This window comes from Mastacembelus armatus, chromosome 3 (assembly GCF_900324485.2).
Source record: "Mastacembelus armatus chromosome 3, fMasArm1.2, whole genome shotgun sequence".
Lineage (NCBI taxonomy): Eukaryota > Metazoa > Chordata > Actinopteri > Synbranchiformes > Mastacembelidae > Mastacembelus > Mastacembelus armatus.
This window is the reverse complement of record NC_046635.1, coordinates 11640570-11650960: the sequence shown is the minus strand read 5'-3', so window position 1 is coordinate 11650960 and position 10391 is coordinate 11640570. Positions and strand designations below refer to the sequence as shown.

The window sequence follows — 10391 nt, the reverse complement described above, 5'->3', positions numbered from 1 at the left end:
TCGAGCTTGCATGTTCTCCTCATGCTTGTGTGTGGGTTTACTCCGGATACTCCGGTTTCCTCCGACAGTCCAAAAAACATTCATGTCAGATTGATTGGTGACTCTAAATTGCCCGTGTGTGGTTGTTTGTCTCTGTGTGACTATATGTGGCCCTGTGATGGACTGGTGACCTGTCCAGGGTGTACCAGCAGATTGCCGTGACCCTGGTTAAGGAGTAAGTAGGTATAGATAATGGATGGATGGAAAGAAGATGATGCTACATAGCCAGGACAAATTAACAATACGTGCTCAACTGCAGTACACACTGCATTATGTCCATGTAGGAACCACCCCTGTCGAAGTGTTTTCCATCCTGACTAGTTTTCCTCTAGAAGTACTCAGTCAAGGTTAGTAATTCAAAGGTCTGATTCTTTGTACAGATACAGCCCGTTAAAAAAATATTATGATTTAATTCAATATTATTATTTAATGAGGTATGGTGTAAATGTATCTAGAGTTTTGTCTTAGTATTTGTTCAATCCTGGACTGAAGTACTATTGACATGTTAATATGGTGAAAAACAAAGATCAAATACATCATAGTTCATTTAATGTGTTCTATGATGGAAAAAAAGCAACAAAAAGCAGGTGGATATACAATATTACATGGTTTATTAAGACATCTCTGCTGTTTTTTTTTTTTATTGCACTAGGATGTTTTCAACCATCCAAGATCAAACTTCTCTGTGATTATGCAGATCACTGGCAGAGGTCCCAGCAATTTTTACTGACTAGAGCATAATGTGGTTATTTAAAAAAAAAAAAAAAAAAGGAATGTGTATGTAATGTCAACAAAATCATTTTACCTAAAACAACTTTTGCATTTAAAAGAAAATCATCTCATTGTAGTCTCTTACAACCATTATTTATCTGTAGTCGAAGTGAAAATAAAGCAGCCCTGTGAGTATCAAAAGCAGAGGAAAAAAAAAAAAACATACAAATAGATTCATTCAAATTCTAATCAACAACAGGCGTACGCCTAAATACGAACACATATACAATCAGATCTTAAAATGCCTGTTGTGTTTTTGTGTTTGTGTTTTTTAATCATTTCATGTAAACAAAGTATTCGCCTCAGTAACTTGGCCTGGTGCTAGCTTGGCAATCTGTCCTTCATAGATTTGACTTACCGACTGTGGCCTGAATGAGTGATAATGTCTGTGTCCAAGGTAGTACCTGTACCAATAAAGTGCTAATACACCACAGACAGCATGCTCAGGTTACAGTACGCATGGCCTATACTCTTATACTCTTGTGTCTTACTGATCGAAAATCAAAAACAACAAAAAAAAAAACAAAGATGGACGTGGTTTTCCACTTTAACACGTTGCCTTCTGACTGCCAGGGCTGATTGCTTTGGTTTTTTTAAAAATCATTTAAAAAAAAAAAAAAAAAAAATCACATTCTGGTGATTTATTGAAGGTCCATTGCCAGGAAGAAGTTACAGTTTTGCACCAAAATAAATATACCTGTGAAAACAGCAGTCACTTTATTTGTGACACTGACACAACCACCAGCGACCAAACCTTATTCTAAAAACATGTTGAGTGAAAAATCACAGCCTGGTCCCACAGATTAAGCATACTTCATTCCAGCTTTAAAAGCTTTGAGCTAATATGCTCAGCAAGATAGAAATGACAGTAAGGAGAACACAGTAAGCTATAAATACAATAAATAGTTTTGTTCAGTACTCAAAGGGACTGTGGAGAAAAACAGACCCTGGGGTCAAACTGTCCTTAAAGCAGAGCCTCGTTTCAAGCCTGACGTTCTTTTGGTCTGGTGGTGTAACTGAGAGTTACATTCATTTACTACAAGGCAGTAGTGAAGGAAGTACAAGTCTTTTCTGCTCAGGAAAGCCTGCAGTGTGTGTCTCTAACTGGAAGCTCCAGCCTGTCCTGAGAGAGGGCCAGCAGGGACGCAGCAGACTCTGATCCTCGTGCTGTAAACCAGCAGCTCCTAGATTTTTGTGACGTAGTTGTTAGGGAACAGTCCCTGCTTTCCACGAAGTCGTCCTGTCCACCATCCGGATGCATCTGATCAACCAACGGGACTAAATTAGCATCCCATTCCAGACTGACATTACCATGACAAGGATGAAATATAAATCTATAAATCCAGTCTTGTGCTTACCCTCCTTGATGATGTCGATAATATCGTCTGCGTTGAAGCTGAGCTCATCTGTGTCCTGAGCGTCGTAGGCGTATAAAGCTTTGCACTGGGGCACTTGCGGTTTGGGTTTAGGTGCAGGTTTGGGTCGCCCACCTCCCGGGGTAGGCCTGCTGGCTGATTGTCTGTGGGCTCTGATGTATCATAAGACAAGGAGAGAACCCACACAAACATCAGCACGAGGTGCACTCAGTGAAAGATTCACTTCACTGCAGTGGCGGTGAAGGTATCAGCTGAGGTTTCTTGTGGAATATTACATTATCAGAGAGTATAGCCTAAAATGCAAGTGAATGCATTATCACCATCTTGTTATATTGCATGAAAACCCTGCAACTTCATGTTTTATTTTGTGCAGCACAAATTGTCTCATGTGTTGTTTTTGTATTTTCACCCGACAGCTACCATCAATCATCCCGGATGATTGATCAGACACAGATTAAGGGAACATTAAAATATTCGTTTGTGCTATTTGGACTGTGCTTCCTGCTTCATTATAACAGAATGCAGTTGTTCTACCAATCAGCCACAAGATGGTGATGTAGCACCTGTGATATTTTTTTTTGCCTGCACAAAAGAACTGCAACTAAAAATGGTGAAACCTCATGAAGCCTTTTAGAGCAGTGTTGATCCAGAGTCAGTGCTACCTTGGTTGTTGACATTTACTTTACATGCAGAAGCTTCGTATATTCTTTCAACTTATTCTTTGAACACAATGCCGAATGTAACACCAAGGACTATGAGAGTGAACTAACCAAGTGAACTACTCAACTAACTGAGGATCAAATGAGCCCAGTGAGCAATAAGCAGAAGTGGTTAATTTATACATTCTATATTCTAAAAATATGTATTTACTTTATAAAAAAAACCTAAGGCTTTCCAGTGACACGTGTGTACTTGAAAGCGACTTTCTTCTTCAAAATGAACTTGAAGAGGATGCTTGATTAAATGTGAACCGCCAAGAGAGGTGCACAGCAGGGTTTCTGTCACTACAAAATTTTCAAGCATTTTTCATTACAGGAATAAAACCAAAATCTATCATTCTAAGGCGCAGCAGCAGAAAATGAAAACATTAGTTGTGAACTACGGTCAGCTCCAGTTTGAACTTTGCCTTATTTGCTGTTAAAAGACAAGAACGTACAAGAGAAGCAGTAACATGTCCTCCTGCTCAAATATTTTCTAGTCATGAACCACCACCCAAAACTGCAAGCACTGCAACTCACATTCTTCCATTTGATGCTGGCCGTCTGTCTCCATTGCTACAAAACAATAAATTATCCAAATTATGTCAAATTACAGAAACACAGGTTTGAATTAGTGTGTGCCTATGGTGTCTATTTGATAAAATATAAATGACCCTGCAGTGTGAGTTGTTACATTGATTTTTACAGAGTAGATACTTGATACAAATCGTCTGAATCCAGAGTATAACAAAACTGCAAAAACCATTTAACGTGTCAAAGGGAAAAGTCTATAAAATCACAACATACTGTGTGCCAAAGCTGCCACAATATGAAACTAAATAATTGATTTATGATAACCCTCTGCTGCACTATGAAGGGTTGATATTATTGATATTTCCAATCAACTAATAACACCCAGTCTTGTAGCAGTGACAAGAAAGTCCCTTTCTCCCAATGTGTTTTCTGTGTGTATGGTATTTTGTCTACTCCTACAAGGGCCTTGTGGGTTTATGTGATTTGCCTGTAGTGTGTTTATGCCAGGGTCTCACCCTGCAGCTCCTTGATCAGGGACTCTGAGACAGTCCAGGTTTGGCTGTTGCCGGCTGCTGCCTCCCTCCTTCAGCTGGTTGATGTTGCTGGGCAGGAAGGGGCGCGTTGCGTTGCTGGGGGAGGGATGCCTCTGGTTGTGATTCTGTGAGTTTTTCTGATTAGTTACGTAGTTGGCGTTTGGTGTTTTCAGACCACCATTCTGGTGAGCAACTGCAGAAAAGAAAAAGGTAGTGACTCAATATGCTTCATCTACACGAATAGAGGACAAACTGCTGAGATACTGCAAGCTGTGAATGCTGTACTTGGAGGTCCCGGTGCGGTCCGTGATGGGACGTTCTGGTGGGTTCTGGACATGTGAGAGCGACCCTGACTGTGGCTCTTCCTGGTGGGGCCTGAGGGTGATATTTGCAGGCAAAAGGTATAATGATCAAAATGATAAAACAATCACTATCACAGAGAGAGAGGAAGAGGAATTGAAGCAATACTTAAAATTTTGGCTATGTGTGAAATGTAGATATAGTTCGTGGAGATGGGACCAAGTCACAAGTAAATGTCAAATTCTGACACTGAAGTCAAAGAAGTTGGATTATCATTAAAACCTTCTATTATAAGAGCTGTTGGAGTCAAAGTAAACTTCCTTATGCTGCTTTACGACTCCACGTCATCATGTGACTTTAGTTCAGTTCTTTTCCAGGCACAGGTTATAGGCAGGTCTGTTCATACTCACGTGTATTCTTGGGAAGCCCAGGGCCAACGCTGACCTGCAGGGATTTGCTTGACGGCTTCAGTACCGGCATGTCCCCTTGACCCTGGACAAACACGACCTGCCGAGAGCCGCCCCCACTCAAGAAGCCCCAGTTCTCTTTCTTCAACTTCATCTCCAGTCTGAAAATGAGCGATATCTAAGTTTTACACTCGGCCCATTTGTATCATTCTCTTCAGGATTATTGGGGCAGGGAGTGTTTTTGAAATTGATCGATTCACAATGAAGTGAATCAATGAAGTGATTTTTAATGGGACCATGTCATTGAGTTACTTACGTTATTTACGTCATTTATAAATTACTTGAAACATATTTGTAAGTTGTGAATAAGAACATCAGTTAACAGCAACAGTAAAACGAGTTTGATGACTGACATAGAATTGTATGATTATCTTGTGTGTGTTTACTTACGTGTTATTAAACTTGAGCGGTAGCTTCCTCTGAGTTTTCTCCTCAAACCTGCGAGCCAGTAAGCTGAGGAACTCTGTCTTAAAGACACTCTCCAGCAGGCTGTCGTACTCCTGCTCGTGCAGTATCATGAAGTCATCCTGCATGGTGCTGAAAAAACAGAAACAAGTGAAAGGTTAAATGAAAAGCTCGACACTAGATAATACAAATCTCACTGAAAGGATGTTTAAAAAAAGGAAATTCCAGCTATTGTTTTGGTGATTTTGTTCTGCTTTCAGTTCTCTTTGGTGAAACTATGATGTAGAGTCAGGATCGTCTTTCACATTTGCATAGAAACTGGGACTCACAAAGTGGCTCCCATGTGAAGAAGGAAGACAGCTTGTGCCCGTAACCCACACAAGGATACTTTGTTCCTCCTTGTGAAGTGGAGTTTTTTTTTTTTTTTTTTTTTTTTTTCTGATGAGCTTGTAACAACTACTGCTTTCGTTCATTGCACCACCTGGTCTATATTACCCTACTGACTCAAAAGCCACATGTTCGCTCCAACAGCTCTGTGATTTCTACCTCTGAATCAAATTAAACAGCCTTCCCATAAACAACAAAGATGCCGAGATTCTGTTTTTTTTCCTTCCTTTGTCTCATTCACATTCTTTCAATGAGAGTGTGTGTTACTGGCACAACAGCTGAAATGTGTTGAATTTCTCTCAGACACACACAAAAGGGCAGACATACACAAGCTGTAGTTTTTAATATACTCCACATGTTTTCAGTGTCCCTTGTGTGACATTTACAGGATCATGGGAAATTATGTGATTGGAAATCCAGACTTTGGCTTTGAAGTACATTCATGACTCTTTGCAGTGCAATGTCTACAGATTATATGGTGGGGCCCTGCACGCTGAGCAACCACTTGTCTTTTTTTCTGGGAACGACTCAGTGCCTGCAGGTGTAGGTACTCAACATGTAGGTTTTTAACATTCACTTTGGAGACATGATAAGTAAAGGCATAAAATGGCAACAATCTTTTTTTTTTCTGTACAGTCATCAGGACCCATAATGCCTGTGTCACAGTACAAGGAACCAAATTACTTCTGTGCTTCCATTTAAACTATTCAAAAAGATAAAATCAAAAACAACGACAATTCCCGAAAGCTATCTGTCCCAGCTTCGCGCACATGCAACTCAACCTAGTTCTGAGGGAGCCATGTATTCACAGGTAGGGGAGCAGTTTGTACCTGAGAGACACCGCCAAAATCTTCTCCACATCAATCCGCCTCTTCAGCACCTCAGTCACCTGCCCTTTCTCTGGTCCCTGTTTCACCTTTTCTCTTCCAATAAGGTACACAGATTTGGGGGTCAGGATCAAGTCTCTCTTAATCCCCTAAACATTTCAGAAAGAAACACAACAGCTAAATGTTTTGTCAGGTCTCGAGGCCAAACACACTGCAAACAGAAGACAACTGACCTTGAAGCGGCGGTCATATTTTGTGACTTTATCTGCAAAGTCTATCTTTTCTCTCTTGGCCAGAAACTGTCGAAGCTCAGGCCTGTCGTCCATACCCAGGTAGTCACCTACAAAGTTTCTGTTGAGGCTGTGTCGCCGCCTCTCCTTCCGGTTTAACAGCAGGTCGGAAGCTAGACAAACCCCCCCCCCAAAAAAAAAAGAAAGTGAAAGATGGAGACAGAGGCAGATGGAAGGAGACACAAATAAAGCTGGAGGATATTACTTCACTCACCTTCTTCCCTCATTTGGACGTATTTCTTGCGGGCCAAATATTTCCTCCAGGTCTTCTGGATGGTCCTGGCGTAGCCATCAAACTTGCGCTCCCTCGTCTCTTCCAGCAGAAAGAGCTGTTAAGACAAAAGGACACACAAAGTAAGAGACCGGCGTACCTCAGTGCACACACCGAAATACACAGACCAAAACAGACTGAATGGAAGGAATGACTGCACGTACATAATGAACATGCCTGTGTGCAATTGAATCCACAAAGCCCGGTCTCTGATGTTCTAGATAATGCTGGATTTTTTTTTTTTTTTTTTTTTTTTGCTTTTCAGTATAAAAATAAAGTTCTACTAATACCTACACAGATCTTGTTTTAGTAAATATTACTGTAAAGCTAGAAATCTATCTGATTTTATAATATTCTTCACTGGCTTAAAGCATTATAATGAACATGATGCTTCGTGCTTATTATCATTGTCCTCTTTTATATTTTGTTTTTTAATGTTATTTAAAAATAACTGCCATTGGTTAGTTCTTGCTAAATCAAATTAGAAATACAAAAATAAAGCAGGAAAAGAAAAATATTATCCATGATAAACAGCGTAATAAACATTATTATACAACATATTTTTTTAAAGACAAAATAACAGCCATTTGACCAAAAGCATTAACTATTCCTCCTGTTCACATTGGAATATTAGAAGATCCCTTCTAAATCCACTAATATCCACAGTTCACTGTACAAATTGCATCCCTGTTATCTGAAGACAATGAGTATTATGAGTATGAGTATTTACAATCTTTTTGCAGCTCAGCAAAGAAAGAGAATTTGTACTGAAGAAATCCACTTAATTTGATTTACAGACTGCTGAAGAACTGACTTCTAATAAATATATTTGGAAATATATTTAAAATATTTTAGGAAAGGAGTTTTTATTGGGCAGTTTAAACGAGAGGAATCATACTTCAGGAGAGGACTAAAAAAAAATCTTGTGATCCAGGAAATTGTAGTGATAACTACTACTTACACGAATTGTTAATTTTGTTGTCTTGTATAATATTTAATCCCATAGTGTCCTTAGTGTCCAGTATATACAGATAAAAAATGTTGTTGTTACTTCACCACTTCATGCACGAGAGGCTGACTCTGTGCCAGCAGACCACCAGTCTTCTCGTCAATCTATGTCATTTCCTAATGAGCCCGTAGACACACAATCACACTCTCTGCCCTCTCACTCGCAGACTAAACATCCTGCCTGCTGCCAGAACAGCCCTGGCACTGAAATGGCCGGCCACAGGCCACAGTGCGATGGGACGGGAACAAACCACAAGAAAGACCAAAACACATCATGACAGATTAAATGTGAATCACAAAAGCTGTGAGGAGAAAAATGCTCTGAGTCACTGATTGAGAAGGTGACACTGTGTAATCACTGAGCACCTAGAAGATCCCAAGAACGAACAGCAGGGGGAGTTTTGGGTTTATTTTAACTGGTAATGACTTTAACTCCAAGTAGAAAAAAAAAATCTAAGTCAGTGGGGTTACTCAACCTTTTACTGCAAAACAACTATCAAATGTTTAGATATGTCAAATAGGGTGAGATTAATGAATTAGTTCAATCGTGGCCCGGTCTGACAGATGTTAAAGATAACACATGAAAATTGTTTTTTAGCCTCATTTGTGGAAAAAAAAACCGAAACCATTTGAAACTCACCGGTCCTATCCTTTAAAGTAACATCATTTAGTTGTTTCAGTGACTTCTTCCCAACAGATTTACAACAAAAAAAAAAAAAACAAAAAAAAAACATCAAATCCTTACTTGGAGAGGCAGGAAAGTGAGTGTTAAACAAATGTCCTTTAAAAAAATGAACTAAAACTATTTAGTGATTATCAGAATTGATACTGTTCCACTGGTCCACTAAACTCATTTCAGAGTGATTCATTAACGTATTTAATACGTATTATCATATTATCTTTATTCCCTTATGAATGACAACTCTGTATAGTCTTTACTCTGCCTCTGTGCAGCATTTGTAAGACCTCTCCCAGACAGTAAAGCACCATCTCATCCATCACCACTGTGGGGGAGAAATAACTAATTAACCGGTGTCACCTGTCTTATCAGCCATAGAGGCTTGTTATGAGAAGCCTGGCAGCTGATTTCAGCGCTCTGCCCTGTGTGATATTTGCGTTTCGTAAGAACACCTCAGTGACTCTCTGGCAGTGTGGGGGTTGGGGACTCTGGCGGTGCAATGGCTGCAATGAATAAGTAAAGGCATTCAGGATCAGCTGTCTGAAGTAAGACTAAGATGTCTGTGTATAAACCTCCTTGTGCATCTTTGTGCATGTGTATGTGCACTTGCAATCTTGTACGTGCATGATGTGTGCACATGTTAATAAGTGAAAGCACAGGCTTCAGACAAGTGCTGCTTTCATAGGAATCATGAAAAAAGCAGTTATGCTGGAAAAAGTCAGGCCTTTACGATGTCCCCCCAAACTCTGCAACCACAGCCTGTACTTGTGTTTTAGTTCCAGAGTGGTGTTGACTCACTGCTGACGTGGTACAAGGGTTGGGTTCAGTCTCCTCCCCTACAACAAGGATTCAAGTATGATTTGGGACACTAGTGCCCATTTATGGTATTTAGTGTAAAAATGGTGCATTTGTTCCCAGCTAAAAAGCAGGGGGTTTTTGTATACCAGCAGACATTGTCATATGTGATTTGAGTTCTACGTCAACACAAAAAAACACATATGAAGAATCTGGCCAGCAAGTTTATGCTCAGAAATACGTTTTCCTGGAAAGCTTCCTCCTAGCTACATGGTGTACAACACAAAGGACAAAGACTAAGCAAAAGAGCAGAAGATGTGACAGTCTGAAGGTGAGGGAGATGACAAAAACGTACAGACTCAGGGGCTTTAATAAAGATCTTGGTGCGGCCAAGCTGGAACTGATCCTGGTCCATGTTGACAGACCGTAAGAGATGAAGAACGCCTTGTTTCTCGTCTCCTTGCCACGTTGGCCAGGACTCTTTGGTCAGGATGGCGTACCTGAGGAAGGGAAAGTTTAACAGAGATGAAGAATTTTACATAATATGACACAGGTTCCAATGAACTTTGCTTTTGTTCCCCAAACCGATTCCAATTTCTAAATGAATTTACCAACTGGAACTTATTGTGGAACTTTTTAAATGAAAGGTAACCTGAGGGCAGGGATGACCATAACTGAATCACTGTGAACAGTAGTCGAAATGTGAAACGGGACATGCATAAATGTGGATACTGATCAGGAGCACTCCGGTTTTAAACCAAAGCACAGGCAAAAATAGAAGTATCTTCACTGTGAGGCTGAGACGTTTTACCTGTTGAGGAACTTCCTGAAGAATCTGCGGTAGGCGTAGCCCGCACGCCTCACCCTGATGTTTTCCTTCAGACCCAGATACTCCACCTGGTGCTTTACTCTAAACACAGAAAAAAATATATGATGATAAAACGAATTTCTTACATTTCTGTAGATTGTTGCCTAAAATACATATACACATAACCTCAACTATCAACTTCA

At 40.1% G+C, this 10391-nt stretch overlaps 1 protein-coding gene across 2 annotated transcripts in view; it reads right to left on the bottom strand.

Annotated features, from left to right (window-relative positions):
• Window positions 1–1077: 1077 nt before the first annotated feature.
• myo1ea (myosin IEa) overlaps window positions 1078–10391 on the bottom strand; it is a 43042-nt gene continuing 33728 nt past the window's right edge. Inside the window, exons 18-29 of one of the 2 annotated variants that reach the window (XM_026320231.1) lie at window positions 10192–10290; window positions 9736–9880; window positions 6842–6956; window positions 6571–6740; window positions 6341–6486; window positions 5109–5255; window positions 4662–4819; window positions 4237–4326; window positions 3934–4144; window positions 3425–3460; window positions 2169–2338; window positions 1078–2071 (exon numbers count right to left, since the gene is read on the bottom strand). In XM_026320231.1, coding sequence (XP_026176016.1) covers window positions 1995–2071; window positions 2169–2338; window positions 3425–3460; window positions 3934–4144; window positions 4237–4326; window positions 4662–4819; window positions 5109–5255; window positions 6341–6486; window positions 6571–6740; window positions 6842–6956; window positions 9736–9880; window positions 10192–10290 — 1564 coding nt within the window. In that variant the 3' untranslated portion in view covers window positions 1078–1994. The remainder of the gene's footprint in view (window positions 2072–2168; window positions 2339–3424; window positions 3461–3933; window positions 4145–4236; window positions 4327–4661; window positions 4820–5108; window positions 5256–6340; window positions 6487–6570; window positions 6741–6841; window positions 6957–9735; window positions 9881–10191; window positions 10291–10391) is intronic. The other variant, XM_026320232.1, reaches the window with a different exon arrangement.